The following is an 18,953-nucleotide window of genomic DNA, read 5'->3' as shown; positions in this document are numbered from 1 at the left end:
TTTAGAAGTTAAAAAACAAAGAAAAAGGTATAGAGGCAAACCTAAACTTTATGGCTTCCTCAGGGGTCTCTCTCACCCAGGTGTCCAGCTGACCTTTGACCCATGTCTATGGACAATGCCACTCTTTTTATTTTATTTTTATTCACTTATTTTTATTGTTGTGTATTGTGTATTTCTTGTGTATTGTTTTTACAATGTGGGGCACGTTGTCACATCACTTCCATTCTTTCAGGGTAGGCCTGTATCAAGAAAAACGTATACACTGTATAAATAAAACAAAACCACATAATTGTTCTAGACATGTGGGAAAATAATGTGGGGGAAAAACTCTTTAAGTGACACCAACTGAGAAAGTTCAAAAAGCGTTAGGTTGTGCTCGCTCTCCCTTTCATTTTTTTGAATAATTACAGTAGCACCTCCTGGTGGCCAGACTCGTCTACTACATCTACATTTCTCAGATCGCCGTAGCCCTACATATGATTAAATATGACAATAATTGATTATTCAACATCGTGATGTTATTAAAATGTTTTTTTTTTTTGCAGCCGATACTTTTCATTGCATTGTTCCAAAACAGCAAAACGGTAGGCTACTTTTTAAAACCTGAGTAAAACTGAGCAATGAAACCCAAATCAAGACCATTTCCAGGTTTAGACAAACTATAGTGCCCTCTAACGGTGGATTACTATTACTAGACTTCTATAGAAAACGCTTCAACAACACTCCAAATAATAAACGAACGAACAACATATAGCTCGTAAAAATTAGCGTGTAAAAAAAGCTAATTGCAAGCTGTGTAATATTTGAAAACACCTAAAATTGGGACTACTGTTTAAACTGTGCAAATCAATAGAACCCCTTTTCACCAGCAACACGTTCCTGGGTAATCATCTCTGTAATGGAACAACATTCCAGTCAAAAAGTTTATATCGTAAGCCTACAGTTTATATCTTAGGCTTTGAATCAGGGTGAGGTGCTTCTACATCAGTGTTTTCACTGTTATATAATTTCCCTCTGATTGTATGAAACCTATGGGTAGGGTTGGGTTTTGGGGTAAGACTACATTTTCAGAAAGTAATGTTGTTCCAGGATTACCAAAATATGTTCGCCCAGGAATGTATATAACTTGCAAATTCATAAAATTAATAAATGATTACTGCAATTGTTTATTAAAATGTATATTGTCAGAGTATAAAACAATAGGGCCTTCGCCCTTTCAGGGCTTGGGCCCTAATAATGATTGGTGAAAAAAAATCATGCATTTAAGGCTTAAAAGCACAAGGTAGGTGAAACAAATGTTTGGAAGATTTTTATTTCAAAACAGCCTCTTGGCTTTCCAGAAGCCAGAATTGTTCCAACACCATTGGTTAAAAAGTAACGTTTGCAGATTTGGAAGGTCAACTCATATTCAAACAATTTCTTCAAAAATGAGTTTAGACATTACTTTAAAAGACAGGACAAAAATGGTCAATACATTCTGAATAAAGGCCCATCTCACATTCTTCACAAATGAAACAAGCTACTTTAGAAGTACTTTAGAATTACTGTGGGTTAGTGAAAACGTTAGAGTCATCCATGACAAAAGCACTATACAGTGAATGCCCTTCTTACATTATATGGACCGAACTATACAAAATTTGTGAGAAAAACATTTTTCGCCAAGAAGTCATACCATTAAACCCACAATCCAAGTGTATAAAACATGTTCAAGCAGTGTTTTAGTGTAAAGTAAACCCAATAAGCCGAAGTAAACATAGAAGAGGAGAACAACACTCATTGTCCAACGTGAATCCAACAAATAATGACTTGTGTTGGTGTCAACATGGAGTTGTTTGTCAAAATGAGACTGAAGAATGCGTTGAAGTCGAGAAACATGAAACAAAAGTGCATCAAATATCTTGAGGAAACAATCTGCATGTGGTTAATTCAAAACTGAATGCAATGGTTTCACCATTTTAACCTCTTTCTTTCTTTATTGATTAAAAATATATTAAAACCTCAGTTTGATGACATTTTCCCGCTTGAGATTTAAAAACCAAACCCAACATTTAAGATGCATCCAATACGTTACCTCTAATTTTTTTTATATTTATATATATATATATATTTTTTACAAAATACATAACACTGAATTCTAATAAAAGGAAGCACCTGTAAAAAATAAAATAGTTCATTGGATTATACAGGAGATCAGTCCATGCTCCGTGGGGTTAGTGTCTCTGACTTGGCTGGCTTCACAGTGCATGGCAGCAGTCATTTTCTCAATGGGATGGGCCCGCGGCACTGCCCTCCTGAACGTCTCTGGGCTTGTGGGTAAAAGGTTTGGAGCTTCCGTTCCACCTCTCCTGTGAGGTTTCACTCCATGCTGGAAGAGTTTCCAGAGCAGGCTCTGGAGGTCTGGCTGGCTGCGGTGAGAGGGGAAGGTAACCCTGGGCCTGAAAAATGTCCTCCTCTTCTTCCTGGAGGTGGAGATCCACAATTTTTGAGCTGCGCAACAAAAAGTCATGGCGGGTCTCCAGTTCGGTGACTCCGTTGCCACTAAACGTCATTCCATCATTGTCCAACTCGTTTTCCAGCTGATGAACCCAGGTGTCTCCTCTCGGAAGAGCGCTCGGTTTGGTCGGGCGGCCCTCTGGGAGTTCGTTAAGAGACTTTAAGAGACTCTCTTGAAGGGTGTCGGGGCTCAGGCCTCTCGGGGGACCTGTGGTGACGGGGCTCGGGGGCCGTTCCTCTTGGATGGGGGAACCAGCACCGCTGGCCTCCTCCGGGACCCCGGAGCCCAGCTCAGCCAGGGGGTCAAGCTTATCGGTTTGGTTGAGTGTCTTTAAATTTCTCAGCAGTGCAAACATACTATCTACATCCTTCCAAAAGTTCATCCAGTCATCCAGAACGGGACTGTAGTTGTGCCTGTGTTCGTACAGACTCTCATTCACGCTGTACAAATCTGCCAGTCCTTGCCAGGTGAAGTCCTCTGTGAAATTGGGCAGCTTAACCTTTGTGGACGTCCCAGGCTGATTGTGTTCTGGGAAACGGGAAAGGGGGGGAAGCGAGAAGAGTCAGTAAGGGCTGGCGATAGCTGCGCAGAGAATGAGTCTAAAACATGCAGTTATTCCCGGCCTACTCCTGCCGAGGGGTCTTGAATTAGTGCCCCACACACCACTGCGGTGCTTTATTTAAGCCTTAGACCAATAGAAAAGCTCTATTTCGAAGCAGTAAAGCAGTGTGAATGCAGATCAAGACAACAAATGTCCTCCAAACGGACACCCAAAACCAATACATCATAAATAAAGGGTGTGCAGACAGACTGGAAATCTGTGCAATGAGGTTCAAATCAAAGTAAAACATCCAACAAGAGACTGAAAAGATGGAAACTCCTGGAACCAAGAAATCAGCAACCGAAAAAAAGTAAAATAAACATGAGGCTGAAAGGGTGGGTGAGAGGTACAGGAAATGAAAATCTGCAAAAACAAAAGCGTGTTAAAGGAGGGCGAGAGAATGAAATGAGCATTCCCCGAGGGGGTCAGGCAGTGACTGATGGCCTAAGAGACACGGCCCGCGCTGAACCAGAACTCCCGCTCAGCGTCTATGGAGATATGGAATGCAGTGTGGAGAACTACTTGAAAGTGGAACAAGAACAGAAATGGATTTGTATGGTCTCAAGGACTCACAGGAATGAAAGGCTTGGCCTCCTCAACTTTGACCATTTTCGATGCTGTTGCCTGGTAAGCAGGTAAGCCAAAAAACAGAGATGTCAAGACAGGCGTGAACGAGAAAAATGTAATTACAAAGTCTCAAATATTGATGATCTGTGCACTGGTATGTCTATGAGATGCTACTTCCCACTAAACGACGTTTAAATGAAGAGTCAAATCTTGGATTTTAAAAGTCAAAATTTGGTTTAAATGACATCTAGGGATACATAAATTGCAACAAACTGTTAAAATGAACTTGTAATTGAGGCTTAAAATACTAATATTCGTGTGATTTTTAAATATACTTAAATTGTTAGCTCAACCCAGCATGCAACCACACACTTAGCTCAATGAAACATGGCGTATTAGTGGAAACAAGCTGCCCATGCAGTTATTTCAAAAGCCAATGAGGGATTCAAAAATGTGGATACCTGTGTTGATCATAGCTTCCTCCATCTTTACTTCCTGATCAGGAAAATAAAAGCATTTAACATGTTAAATGTCTATTGTAATTAAAAAAAAAAATGAAGTAAATCACATAGCAGATCTCCATGCAAAACCCTCAGCTCCCGAGGAGAGGTAGTGTTAAAGACACAACGAAGGAATAATGATTTAAAGGATAAATGAGGAAAATCCTCTGATCGTCCTGAAGAAAAAGATAGTAAGGAAGTGTAGTGTTAAAAATGATGAATGATAAATAACATGAGAATATGCTAACATGCAGACTAATATTATTATTTTTTAATAGAACAGTCATACAGATCTGAAACAACATGCGTATGAGTACATGCTGACATTTTATTTTTGGGCAAACTTAATTTTAGATTATGCGTTTACTACAAATCAATGCCATTGTTTTAGCCCCAGCTAAGGTGCTGACCACATTATTAATTTAGTTGTTGAAAAGCTGACAACTTTCATAAATATTCAATATTGCAAATCATCTCAGTATCATTTATAACGTCTTTATAATGCCATTATGACGAATCAGTCTCTCCTCATAAGAAATTCTAAACTGTTTTCAGAATAATGCAAATCTCAGTGGTTCTGATGGTGGCAGGTTTTATACATGCAGCCAATTAACCAATGTTATAGAGACCTCTTCCTTCCCAGTAAATAATAAAGACAAAATTCCTGCTAGAATTTTTAAACCACAATTCTACTGCTAAAATACATAGGCATTTATAAAAAATTAAAAAAAAAAAAAACACTCAGAGAGGAATGTGTGTCAGTAATGTTTATAGTTTTAGATTTTCAAATTTACAGAGCACATAAACAGGTTCTTACACCTCTAAATATATATTAATATAAAATAAACCATCTCTATTGGTACAAAACTTTCACAGGAGCCATTCATATTCACCAGGAATGGGAAAAAATGAAAAACTATGAGATGATGTGATTGTTAGACTGCTGAAATCACTGTCCCCTGTTGAGGGAATAAAATGGAAAATATTAAAGGGAAATAAAGAAAATAAAGATGAGCAGGCGGTTTAGAGAGAAACCAAACTCAGTGACCAATCCATCATCCACCATTTAGAGATCCAACAACATCCTCAGAGTGTGCCAAAACATGCTAGACCACGTGTTGCTAAATATTCAGCACTTTTTTTTCTCAATTTGGACAATGAAATCTTTGCTAAAAAATGAGCATGCTTCATTGTGTATACCTGTTAGAATAAAAAAAAAAACCAATAAATTAACCTAAATGTGTTAGCTGGTTGGTTTTAAACAGCGCTTCAGGTTTGAAGACCAGCTAAAAGAAATCAGCTTAGACATGCTGGGAAACCATCTTAAACCAGCCAGGCCAGCAAACCACCTTAAGCTGGTTTAACCTAGTTTCTCACCAGAGATGCAACTGGAATGTTTCAGATTTGGATATTGAAAGTGTGCTAGCATGTTTTTTCCCCCCATTTCCCCATCTGGACAGGAGTGTTACCTGCATCTGAGCTTTTGGGTCTGGGGTTGCACTGCTTGTGGCCTTGACAGCTCCTCATTTCCATCAGCTGTAAATGTAACTGGCTGAGAATGTCCCTCTCCACTGTGTAAACTGCATTGGTTAACTGCAAAACATAATATGTATTCTTGAGTCAGTTATTGTAAGTGCTGTAATGTAGATGAAGGATAATAGCATGTCTTTACAGGAAGAGTCATTATCCTCAGAGTTCTTTTTAAATTATGGGCTTTTAAAGCTTTTATTTAACAGTGCACTGCATACAAAGAAAGGATCAGATTCAAACCTGCATCCCAGCAGCGCTAAACCACTACTGCTGTGGATAATCTCAGGCTCAATAGAGCAATTTATTGTACTCAGATGCAACTGAAAACATGTCACACATCCTTACCTGATACGGGTCACTGTTTAGGTCAAAATACTCCAGGAAGCCAGTTGCAAATTCACAGAAGAGTGTGTTGTGAGTCTCATTAATAGTTCTCAGACACCAGTATGTGTTGTTGTTAGAGCTTGTGCAGGCACAGAAGCCACCCACTATGAAAAATGAAATAGTTTTGTCAATGAACATATTAACTAGAAAAAAATACTGACTTACACTCTCAATTAATGGTACAAAATCTATCACTGTGGCAGTATCCTTTCAAAAGGGACTAATTCAGTGTACTTGTCTGGGTTTAGATTCATATTTGTGATCAAATGAATCATTCAGACCTCTTTGTGAACCAAGATTCAAAGAACTGAATTTAATCAGACGATTCATTAGAGAACTGGATATCGCTGACCAATCTGCAGTTTTTCTTTTTTGTGCCTTGCATTTGAAAATATAATGAAAACGTCTGGAAAAAGCTATCAGAGAATAAGTATTTTTTTTTCTTTAAAATGGAGTACAAAAATGTATGCAAAAGTAGAATCCAAAAACTGTACTTCAGTACAATAACAGTGTGCACTTTTTACTATACACATTTGACTGATACGTAGGCACTAATATATACCTTTAAGGTAGTAATACGCACCATTTAGGGGTACATAAGGTACAAAGTGTATCTTTTGTATCTTTTTTAAGAGTGCAGCAAAAACAATGAGCATTTCCTTACAGTTCCAGAAGGGGGCGGTCTGCCAGTGGTCATTATTATGTGTGAAGCAGGTGAGACCAGGAAGACTGCAGTCATCACCCTTCTTCTGCCTCTTCCTCTCCTTCCTCTCTTTCTTCCTGCGGCGGATTTCGTTGTAAAGTTGAGCCTTGCTGTCCACTTCCTGCGTGGCCTCTCTGGTGGCATAAATGAATGAGACATTAGAGCCAGAGCAAAAGGGAACGCCATCCCAGGTGAGTTGCACAATGATGGGGGAGGTAGACCAGTCAGCTCCACACATATATGGGGTCAGAGGTCGTGAGAAAGTGGAAGGATCGTGCACACCACCCTCCCCCAATACCACAAGGTTCTTGTCCTATTTTCAGATCAGGGCATTTCATAATCTCACATTGCAATTGTAGTGATTTGTTTACACTTGGAATGCTAATGTTTATGGGTAGAGACTGCTGCTGGGATTGTATGGCATAAAACAGTGACCCATGGACTGAAAATAAGTCAATCTACATGTGCACATGCATGCATGCAATATTACACATGCAACAGGACCAACTGATAACTCTTAGATTCCAAGCTTTGTATAAACTCACCAACATTTCCACCAACACGATTGTAAACATGATACACTATACATTATTTCACATACAACAATTGTTGACTTTAGAAGAGACATTATCAGCGTTGTGTAAAGTGTGCTACACGGCATTAATCCAACACACTAACAGAGAGACAACACTATAGAGTACAGACAAACTGACGAGGCACGGACACACATGAAAAGAACTCACTTAAAGGGATGGAGGTGGTCATTCCTATTCTTCAATCTTTCGGGTTTGTTTTTCTGCTCTCTCTCTTTGCTATAGTAACTGGTTGTAAGGAGAGAACAGCACTAAATTCAGCTGGAATTTCTAAAAAGCCCTTTGACTCAGAATGAGTTGCAAAATATTGCTGTTCAGATTTAAAATGATGAATTTGTTAATCCAGATTGAAGAATTTTGATATTCAGTATCCAAACTACAGTTACATTATCATTCAGAAGTTTGGGGTTGGTACGATTTTTTACTGTTTTAAAAAAAAGTCTCACTAAGGCTGCATTTATTTATTTATTGAGTTTATATTCAAAATGAGAAAATAGGAAAACAAGATTATTTTTTTCTAATTCAATTGGCAGATATTTTTTTCTTGTTAAAAAGAAAAACAACTTTATTCACTCATTTTAATTTTGCTTCTCAAGTAAATGTGTCTTGATTTAAGAAATTTCATGATATTTGTACAGAAAAACAAGACAAGAATTATTAAGGAAATAATTTCTTGCAGTAATATCCCAATTTAAAATGCATGTTTTTAATTTGAATATTTTATTAATATTTTTATATTTTGAATATTTAAATTTTAAAATGTAGTTTATTACAGCAATTACTCCAGTCTTCAGTGTCACACGATCCTTTCTAAATCATTCTATTACCGTAATTTGGTGCTCAAGAATATTTTTTTATATCATAAATGTTGAAAAAAAGTCAATAAAAGAACAGAATTTATTATATATATATATATATATATATATACACACATATAGTAATAATGTAAACATCTTTACTGTTGATTAATTTAATGTGCCCTCACATAATAAAAGTATTAATTGCTTAAGAAAAGAATCTCACTGACCCCAAACTTTTGAACAGTAGTGCATCTAAAGAAGTAAAATACAAGAGATGATGAGTGGAACGATGACCAATCATGTTTCCATTGTACGCTCAGAGTTGCCTCAAAATCATCCAGTTCACATGTCAAAACTGACCTCTTCCTTCCACAGTCACACTCATCTGGTCTCCTCCTCTTCAAATGACCTCTAACCTCACGCAGTTTCTTCATCTTATCTTGGAGAAGTTCAATCTACGGGACAAGCGTATGAAAAACATCATTCATGTGGTTTAAACAGCAGTAATCTTAAAGTTAAAACGGGACAGTGGGTCTCACCTCTTGGTCTACAAAGTTCTTGTGGTCTTTCCATGCTCTGGAAGACTGGTAAATCTCTCTTTCACAGCGCACAGTGTCGTTCATTAAAATGAAACACCTGTGATCCCAAGTCAAAATTAACAATAAATGAGCAAACCACACTAAGCAGCCTAAACTACAATAATACTGAATGTCCAAAGGCTTGCAGATCTTACTTGTGTGTGACTTTGAGAGTATTGGGGTATCCCACAGCATTAGTGTCATCCGACTGCATCTCCTCCGATCCGTCATCAGACTCCAGCCCAAAGTCCGAATCAATACCTCCCTCAGGCTCATAGTGCCGTTTGCTGATTGGTCGAGGCTCAAGAGGGGTCTTGTCATCAGCCTGCAGGTCCACATCATAGATTTGGCCCTCAAACTCCACTGACAGAGATCTGGCAGGCCGTGTGTGCACAAAGCGAGGTCTGTAGCCTTAGAGAGGACATCAGCATAAGCTACTGTAACGGTGGCTTACCCGATAATGAATTCAAATAATCAACCAACGATTGTTTGAAAATAAAAATTAATATGTTTGGGCGCCAGACAGGTGTATCCCTGTCAATCTTTCATTATAATAACCCAGATAGCTTGTGCCATATAGAGTATACTTAAATACTCACATTTCATAGTTAAATATTTATAAATATTACTGGAGCTCCTGAAATGTACACTTCCACAAAAATGCCACTTAAGCTCCTGACCAATAGATGGCGCCAAAAAATATGATTCGGAGTTCTCTCACTTTAAGCAGCTGAAAATCCAGCTTTGCCACCACAGAGATAAATTGCATCTTAAAAAATATTAAAATGAAAAAAGTTATTTTGAACTGTAATATTTAACTATGTTTTTACTGGATCAAATGCTTTGGTTTCACATAGTTTTAGTGTAGCCAAGTAGCTAAAAGTTAATGCTTTTCAATTAGGTGTCATTAGTTACTGAACTAAGAATAAACAATACTTTTACATAATTTATTTATCCTAAATGTTAATTTCAGCATTTGCTAATGCATTATTAAAATCTAAAGTTGTATTTGTTAACATTATGCACTGTTAACATGAACAAACAATGAACAGCTGGATTTTTAACTAACATTTACAAAGATGAATACAGTAACAAATGCATTTCTCATGGTTAGTTCATCTTTGTTAATACATTAACTAATGTTAACAAATAAAACCTTATTGTAAAACGTTACCAGTTACACTAAAAGAGGAGTAGTTTGTATCTTAGGAAGATACAGTTTCAGTGTCGAACAAGATTAGTCCATTAGTAGTGAGGACTTTGACTCTTCTCGTGATTGAAAAATTTGAGTCAGTTCACTCTACCAATTTGATGAATGACTCTTCCTCTAGGCTATATTGTTAAACCAGTAGATGGCGACTTGTGAGTGACTTTCAACCTAAGTCTAAAAGGTTCACTGTTTGTCTACTCAGTCTTGAACAGCTAGCAGACCCACTCCATGAACTAAATCTCTCCACCTCATTTGAGCGAACACACTTACGTGGATTACTGCTGTGGGCAAACTGTCGGTGTGCCCGCCGCGCGGCCTTGGCCGTTTTGTAAGGTCGCTCTCCACAGTGGCAGTCCTTCTCCCGGGTCTCGTAGCTTCGAGAGCGCAGACTCCTCGCTCTTTTCTTGGATCCCTCCTTCAGAGAGCTCTTACACTTCTGTAAACGCCACTTCCCACTGACCTCCTCCACACAGTGCCATTTCTGTAACAAAAAGGGAAGGAACTCAGCTTAAGTATAGACATTTTTCTCTGGCTAACCACTTATTGTGCTAGAGCCGCCTCATTTGCATAACCGCAGCTGTTTTAATGAATTAAACTAATCTTCTGTCTGTGAACGGTGAGCTTAGCGGTCAAACATCTGCATTTGTAGAGTAATCCCATTAATTCACAATCATACGGCACAAGAGCCACCTCGCAATTCTTTCCCCATAGAGGAGCAATCAGAAGCCAATTTCGAGTTAATCTCCTAATTTCGCAGGGCTGTTTGCTTTGCAAACGGACCACAGCTCAGACATGTGCTCACGACTATGGGAAACATCCAAACAATGACCACAACCCTGCTCTGATTCCATGTGAAACTCTGGAGTCCCGTCACTGAGTTAACACATCTAGATGATGCTGTATCTGTTTGCAGCTACTGTAGGATGTTTGTTTGATGGGCGGCAAACCAAAAAGAAGTTTGCTAAGGCTAGCTTGAGCATTTCACTCATTTAGTTCCTCCAAGCGTAGTCAACACACACACACACACACGTTGAGTATTTCTTGTACCTCACATCCACACACAGACTGGCTCCAAATAGCCAGAAGTCAAACAGACATAAGCAAACAGCGACTGTGTAAGGCCTCGCTTCTTGAATGACGGAGACACGACTGGCAGGCATAAACTTTCACACAGGCTCAATCTCACACATACTGCCCTCATTGACCCCACTGCAGGCAGTAAGACTGCGTTAATGCCGTCTTTGCTAAGCTTTTTCAACAACATTCCTAGTCAAAAAGAAAGAGGTAGAGTATATTGGAAAAACAGATACTGATACTCTACTCAAGCTAAGACTTGAGCTGGAAGTAGCAGACCATAACAACTTTAAGCTTTGTCTGTGCTCAACACCTAAACCACGTCAGTCTTCTTAAGAGTGTGTGTTTCACACAAAATTGACAATGTCAGTTCAGTGGTTTAGTGGAAGAGAATATGCATTTTTGACCATATATTTTTCTGTTTAAAGTGAAAACAAAAGCATTCATTTAAACTATAAGACGAGGGACTTGTATTAAATTTCGTCTATTCGAATGACTTTCATGTTGACTTTTAATGTGTAAATAATGAAATGAGGTCTATTCATAAAAGATATGTTCAGATCTTTCTCCAACACTTCTTCAGCTTTGTTCTGGCAGGTGACTGGACTAAAACGTGAATACGGAAACCTGCGTGTTATTCCAGGCGCGCACAAACGACCTTTCTGCATTCAATCAAATTTCCAGACAAAGTGTTGCAGGCAAACACTTAACTTGACCATAAAACCAATCTGGTTTGCATTAGTGTAGTCCTTGAAATACTGTCTGCATTTACACTACCTGAAATTGTACCAATTTGTAATGTTCAGCTGTCTCTGATTCATTGCCACGCCACAGAGGTTCTGATGCAGCCGGCACACTGTGTGTTGATAAAAGAAAACTACGACCAATCTCCAATTATCCTTCATTTGTTGTTTCAATTACAGTGGCACCACTCACAGGACATCGGTCATGTGCTGCACGCCCCAATCTCCGGCTTCATGTTGAAGGTGCAAATGAATCTATTCAATCATTGTAAGTTTCGTTATAACTCAATTCATTTCTTAGCACATAGCAGAAGAAACAAGGACCAGGTTGAGACTATGTGAATGTTTGAGGTCAAACATTGCGCATAAAGTTCACATACAGATACACAACAGTGAGTTTATACCTGTCCTGGTTGTTCGCAGGGCGTCTGAAACTCAGCCTGCTGACACACTTCCTTCAGCTTCTTGTACTTGGGTAAGCTGTTGGAGTGTTGTGTGTTCAGGTTGCCTCCTGAGTCATCTTTCTTGCGCAGGATTTTACTAGAATGACAAATGTGCTTGGGTGAGTTGCTAGGCCAAGTTTTGAAGTTGGCAGCCTTCAACTTCAAGTTTCGGAAGCCTGAAAATCATGACCGTCTCGTCCAGGACCGCATCTCATAATTTGTTGTGATAAGCGCATTTAGCAATCAAAGCACATACGTTTTACAAGAAAATATTTCAGTGTTACTTCCAGTTTTCCTGTAAATATTTGTGAAATTTAATTTCTAAGTAAACTTGTTTCTAAAACAATTTCTGTGTATTAGATATGTAGTACATAAGACATTTGTTAAGCCCAGCCACCCATAACAATAAAGCATTAAAAAGGTAGAATTAGGATTTGAAGTGGAGCGAACCCAAAAATGTGATGATTCTGATTTAAAATATGAAGTCCCCCCAAAAGCATGAATTAAAAATATATTTATAGAATTCAATAATAGATATTGGTTACACATTATTTTAAGGTGACAGTAACAGTACATTGTACTTAAAGGGGTGATGAACTGAGAAATCAAATTTTCCTTGAGCTTTTGACATCTAATAGGTCATCATATTATAAGAATATCCTGTAAGTTTCAGAACTGAAAACGTCCTTGTTAGTCCAATAAAAGCTTTTATTGACACCAGCCTCAGCAAACGACTCGTTTTTCAAAGTGGGGAACTATGACGTCAGAGGGGATAAAACACCACCCCCGCTGAAGATTAACACCTACTTCAACATGGCCGGTTTAGCCCCTCCCACCGATTTGCACATTAAACGCATAAATAACATAGGCCAATGACTACTCCTCTGGATTCCAATAGGACTGCATGGATAAACTTTATTTTTAATGATGTTCCAGCTGATGAGGTAAAACATTGTCCATCTGTTCGCTTCATTTCACTGAGGATTGTTTTGTAAACAAGACTGTATTTGCAGACCGATTAAGAGTAAAGAGCGGTGCTGTGCCGTCTATATTGGATCCGACAGGAATTGTGCAACACACAGACTCTGGGTCGAACATGTATGGGCGAATCATTCCGGCTGCCATTTTACAACATTGGACGTTTTCAAAACAATTTCCCCCACGAGCACCGACGGGTGAGTCGAAACTCATTATAATATGCAAAACTTTTATCCTCTCACAGCAGTGGGCGTTTACTTCCATGTCTTCAGTGCGAGACGCCCATAAAAACCGAGCTAGGCTCAAAAGAGTAGAACAGCCTATTACTTTTTGAATGTAAAAACCAAGCGAACGTTATAAGTTGACCTCAGACAACAATATAATACAATTTAAAAAGCCAGCTCATGACCCCTTTAATCAAATGAGTAATATTAATTAACTACTTAGTATAGAGTTAGGGTTTAGTTTAGGGTTAGTATTATGCATAATTTACTGTTATTACCTACTGTAGTAAAGTGCAACTACATCACCTTAAAATAAAGTGGTAACACTTTATTTTGATAGTCCACTTTAGACATTCAACTAACTATAAGTAACTTTGCCACATGTCAAAGAACTATCATTAGAGTATTAGTAGACTGTCAGCTTAATATCTGCTAACACTTTATTTTGTTGGTCCCCCAACTGACTGACTGTAAGTTCAACTGACTGTAAGTAACTTAGCAACTACAAGTCAACTTGTTCTCCTAACCTGAACCCTAACACCTAACCCTAACCTAACAGTCTACTGATAGTCTACTACAGCCTACTAATACTCTAATGACACTTGGTTGACATGTACTGTAGATGAAAAGTTACTTACAGTTAGTAGACTGTCTAAAGTGACTATCAAAATAAAGTGTAACCAATAAAGTTTTATCTACATACAAAATTCATTTAGCCCATTTTTACATTTAAAAATGACCTTCGCCATCATCTACTGAAATGAAGTGTTCTGCATGATTTCACCACAGCTGATTAATGAACTACTCACTAATCTGACTTCTCACAAAATGGGAGCTGTCGTGACCATGCAAAACAGGTTGAATTAATGGCATTTTGGTATAAACAAGCTTCGAGTTCGCGGTCTGGCTTTATACACAACAGTTACTGAGTCACGGAAGCAACAGCCGGCACTGATCAACGACGTGCTTTACGATTGCGCCATCTCTGGAAAACCTTCTTTTACTTAGCCTTAAGGAGAAACTAAGCACGGGCTGACTGTGGGAGCGATAATGTGCCATTATGTAGACTGACAGCTCCATGTGATTGACACGAGGAATGTTAGACGGAAATAGCTGCGTGGTTGAGCCCACGACCACAGTTACAATATATAAGAGATTGCAAAGGCAACGCAAGTTAAATAGGGTAACCTCAATACCATATACCCACATTCCTAACATCAGTCACAGAAATCAAGGGAAACACTACACAGACATATCAAGTTTGAGTCTGATACCACAGGTAATATCATATATTTCCCCTGGGGAAGGATTTTTTTTTCTGTCGCGAGTAGGTTACTGAAACCTATCCGATAATGAGAGTCTGAATCTGCCATGTGAATAGTTGAGCTCCTGAGAACACATTTGATCAAAGAATGTAAAAGTCTGATCTTACTTTGAAGCAAAACATTTTCTTATTTTTCCAAATTATCATTAAAAATCACCACAGCATCACTTTTTAGGTGAACTTGAACCAAGACACGTCAAGGAAGAAGGATGTTTGTGCAATGAAATCCGAAAAATCATAACAAGTACTTCTGATCTTATCTTTTGGCGATTTTACAACAAAATCCTGGAATGGTTTGACTTTGAATTGTATGCGGTGAGCCTCCTTTACAAAATAAATCAATTCAAATTTATTTCGCACATTCTGCAGCGATTTTATAGTATGATTGAGAAGAGAGGGAATATTGTTTGTCTTACCCCCGCTCCACGAGGAATGTGTCCCTCCAGACTTTGGGTTTCCGGTTGGGTTTGAATCTGCAACATGAAAACGCAAATATTTTATTTCACTCAATCTTCGTGTCATTTGCATACCTTAAGCAGATGTTTAACTTGGCCTGAATTATGACCCCTTAATCTGCTCAACATCTCCTGCCATCGTGAGTGGCAGTGACCCCAGAACATTTCCAGCGTTCTTTACCTGCCAAGAAACCCCTTATAAATTAACTCCAAATGTTCACGAACCATTAAACTCGAGTTAATTAAATTAAAAGCAGTAAACAGATACCACCCAACCGTATATTATACTGGGAATGTGTTTATAGAGAGGATTTTGCTCACCTATTGCCAGACTTTTCCTGTTCCAAAAGCTTCAGGATAGATTTGCCATCCATATCGGGTGGAGTGTCCAGGCCAGCTATATCCAGGATTGTGGGTGCTAGATCAAGGTTTAGCACAAGATGGTTGTTCCTGTGGAATAATATAATATAATATAATATAATATAATATAATATAATATAATATAATATAATATAATATAATATAATACAATATAATATAATATAATATAATATAATATAATATAATATAATATAATATAGGGTCCAATTCTCACTATTAACTAGTTGCTTATTAGCTAAATATTACTAGGATATTGGCTGATTATTACATATAAAGGACATATTAATGTCTTATTCTGCATGACCAGAATAACAACCACCTTAATAAACTACTGCGTATTAATAGTTAGTGAGGCAAAATAGTTAGTTATTAGTGAGAATAGGATCCTAAGCTCAAATGTGACCTTCATAACTATTAATTTAAGAATATATAATTGAATTCATCTGTAAAGGGAACATATGAATAATTCATATATTTTTATTATAATGTACAAATTAAGTAATTAAAATAATGTACAAATTAAGTAATTAAAATTAAAATATTGTGGGTATTTCAAATTGTGATTTTGAAGTTGTGAAGTTGATTTTACCTTGCCCCTTGCTCCACATTAGGACCTCTGACAAAAAAAGGCACTCTGATGTCAAAATCGTATGGCATAGACTTCCCTTTGACTAGGCCAAACTGGCCAATGTGATAACCGTGGTCAGCTGTGTAAATGATATAGGTATTATCCAGCTCCCCAGTCTCGACCAGAGCATTATATATCTGTAACGCAGAGCAAACACACATTTTATTTTCAATTCATATACAAAGCCAATTGAATATCCCGAATTCAGAGCAAGAAAGCCTAAAACGCTGACCTTTTCCACCGAGTCATCTACAGACATCAGCGTCTGGAGCCTCTTCCTGTGCAGGTAGTTGGTGAACTCCATGTGAATCGGCTTCATCGGGCCGGTGTACTGCATGATCCAGTGCTTATCCATGTTTGGTGCGTAGTTATAGCTGGGAGTTCTGTGCGAATAAACACAACATGCTACTGTGAGGAAAACATGCACCTGTCTGCTATTTCACAGCCACTTGTCCTTCAACTCGTCTGTTGTACAACACACTTGACAAGCATCAATAACAGAGCAGGCGCCCTTCCCCCTCCACGGAAACGCACTAATTCTCCTCGCTAGGTGTTTTTCTTGGGTTCGCTCTCCATCTCTCCTCACACCATGCTGAGAGTCTCAGGGTTTCTTGGCAGCATTTAATCGTTTGAGGGTTGGCACATGCAGAAGAAAAATAAAAGCTTCCCCAGCCTTCAGGCCCAAAATAAAGTTTGTAATAAGTCCAGCAACGACAGGGCTATAACTCATTTGCATTTGAAGTGGAGAATAAAAAGCTGGGTAAACAGGAGGCTGCGGACTTGTTTGTGGAGCTAAGGCTACGAGATGGCCACCTGTTGACTGCAGTTGGCCTCCCTCCACAGCTGAGAGACATGGTCTTCCTTTGCTTTTCTGACCATACTCTTGTGCCTGGTGTCATAAAGAATGATGGCCACAGGAAAGCTCCATTCTGTCTAAGTGGATGGCTTCTGCCCTTTCCTCCTCAGTTCGTCTTTGTCCGCTCACTGAACTCTTCACCCGGCTAGTGAGGCACACTAATACCAGACAAAAGGAACCTGTCTCCTCGCATAGGTAGAGCAAATTTGGAATTTGGAGGTCAAAGGATAGAATTAGTCTGACTTTGACACCTGTCACAAGGCAGGGTGAAGAACATTTAAATCTTCCTTTACAGTTTCTTCTAACATTGAAAGCATTAGTTTTCGTGAATCGCAAAACTCACACTGTAAAAAAATCTGTTTGAAAACGAATACTGAAAATACTTTGTCAAATCATTTTCATCGGCAGATTTATTTTATAGCAATATCAAGATCATTTGCATCAATCCTCACGTTAGAAATTTCACATGATTATGTTATGCTTTTCTTCCAGATCCAGACTGGCACAAAAATTTTCTGTGGATTTATTTACCCTTTACATGATGATGACTACTATGATATTTTATTATGAAAATGAATAATATAGGCAAAATATTACCTATAAAAAATAAGAAAAATAATTAAAATTATGAAAAGTAAAATATAAAATTTAGGGCCGTCAAACGATTAATCGCGATTATGATAATCACATCCAAAACAAAAAGTTTGTATTTACATAATATATGTGGGTGCACTGTGTATAATTATTTTGTGTATGTATGTATGTATGTATGTATGTATATATATATATATATATATATATATATATATACACACACACACACATGTATGTATATTTAAGACAAAAATATTATTTATATAAAAAATATTTAAATATAAATTATATATAAATTAATATACAGAATATACATGAAAGTATTTCTTAAATATATACAAGCATGTGTGTGCATTTATATATACACAATTTATATATACACACACACATGCTTATATATACAGTGCACCCACATGACACAAAACACAAATACAAAGCACATTAACACAAACTTTTATTTTGGAAGCGATTAATCACGATTAATCGTTTAACAGCCCTAATAAAATTACTATATATGCCTAAAATATAAATAAATGTGTAAATAAATATGTTTTTGAATAAATGCATATACATCTATATTTTGTCAAATATATATTTAAATAAATATAAATGCACATGAATAAATGAATATTCTTGGAGCCACAACTTCTTTTATATTTACCTTTCTATTTTTCCTTGACCACCTTATTTCTTTTGTTTGGATGTTCACGCTTTTGTTCATTTTCGCGCAGATGATAAATAAACCCTCAAAAGTGTCCGAGACCATGCTGCATCATTCCAAAATGCAACCTGCGCCTGCCATCTGTTTCCCTGCTCTTTTGGTACAACTTGCCAGGCAACCCTTTCTGCACTAGAGCGACTTGCCTGCCGATGTGAACCTCGGGGTATCCAAGTGTGATCTATTCAGACCCCATGCACTTAAAAACATATTAATAACACAAAAGGGGTCTTCAAAGACAATGCATTCCACAAACCTACATAGTGAAAGACATGATTGATATGAGAGAAGCCAGAAAGTTGTGTAGGAAGACAAGCTGAAAGAACTGTGAGAAAGAAATGGATAGGCCTGAGGGACAAAAGTGTGATGTCGCCCTGACCAGGATCCTGAAATGCTTGGGATGTTAAGGACTTGGAGATGGATGGCCTGTTGCCACAGCACAGTGTGTGGAATAGGAACCTAGCCACAAAACTGATGATAGTGCAGTGAAGCCATCAAGGTCTTGGCACCAAAGAGAGGACCATAAAAATCTCATCCCCCATCATCTTACTTGGCATGTGCCAGAACTTTACTTG

The 18,953-nt window shown here is 38.0% G+C and overlaps 1 protein-coding gene across 6 annotated transcripts in view; it reads right to left on the bottom strand.

Moving 5' to 3' along the window:
- Positions 1–1,296: 1,296 nt before the first annotated feature.
- sulf1 (sulfatase 1) overlaps positions 1,297–18,953 on the bottom strand; it is an 87,134-nt gene continuing 69,477 nt past the window's right edge. For 3 of the 6 annotated variants that reach the window (XM_039666837.2, XM_039666835.2, XM_089125566.1), the window contains exons 6-19: positions 16,443–16,593; positions 16,172–16,347; positions 15,523–15,651; positions 15,163–15,219; positions 12,182–12,317; positions 10,231–10,441; positions 8,906–9,161; positions 8,712–8,808; positions 8,533–8,627; positions 7,523–7,600; positions 6,741–6,913; positions 6,038–6,180; positions 5,632–5,755; positions 1,297–3,022 (exon numbers count right to left, since the gene is read on the bottom strand). In XM_039666837.2, coding sequence (XP_039522771.2) covers positions 2,262–3,022; positions 5,632–5,755; positions 6,038–6,180; positions 6,741–6,913; positions 7,523–7,600; positions 8,533–8,627; positions 8,712–8,808; positions 8,906–9,161; positions 10,231–10,441; positions 12,182–12,317; positions 15,163–15,219; positions 15,523–15,651; positions 16,172–16,347; positions 16,443–16,593 — 2,587 coding nt within the window. In that variant the 3' untranslated portion in view covers positions 1,297–2,261. Of the gene's footprint in view, positions 3,023–3,668; positions 3,720–4,123; positions 4,158–5,631; positions 5,756–6,037; positions 6,181–6,740; positions 6,914–7,522; positions 7,601–8,532; positions 8,628–8,711; positions 8,809–8,905; positions 9,162–10,230; positions 10,442–12,181; positions 12,318–15,162; positions 15,220–15,522; positions 15,652–16,171; positions 16,348–16,442; positions 16,594–18,953 lie in introns of all 6 variants that reach the window. The other 3 variants (XM_039666839.2, XM_039666841.2, XM_039666838.2) reach the window with 3 other exon arrangements.

Source organism: Pimephales promelas, chromosome 22 (genome assembly GCF_988280905.1).
Source record: "Pimephales promelas chromosome 22, fPimPro1.hap1.1, whole genome shotgun sequence".
NCBI classification, from domain to species: domain Eukaryota; kingdom Metazoa; phylum Chordata; class Actinopteri; order Cypriniformes; family Leuciscidae; genus Pimephales; species Pimephales promelas.
This window is presented reverse-complemented; position numbering and strand designations above follow the sequence as displayed.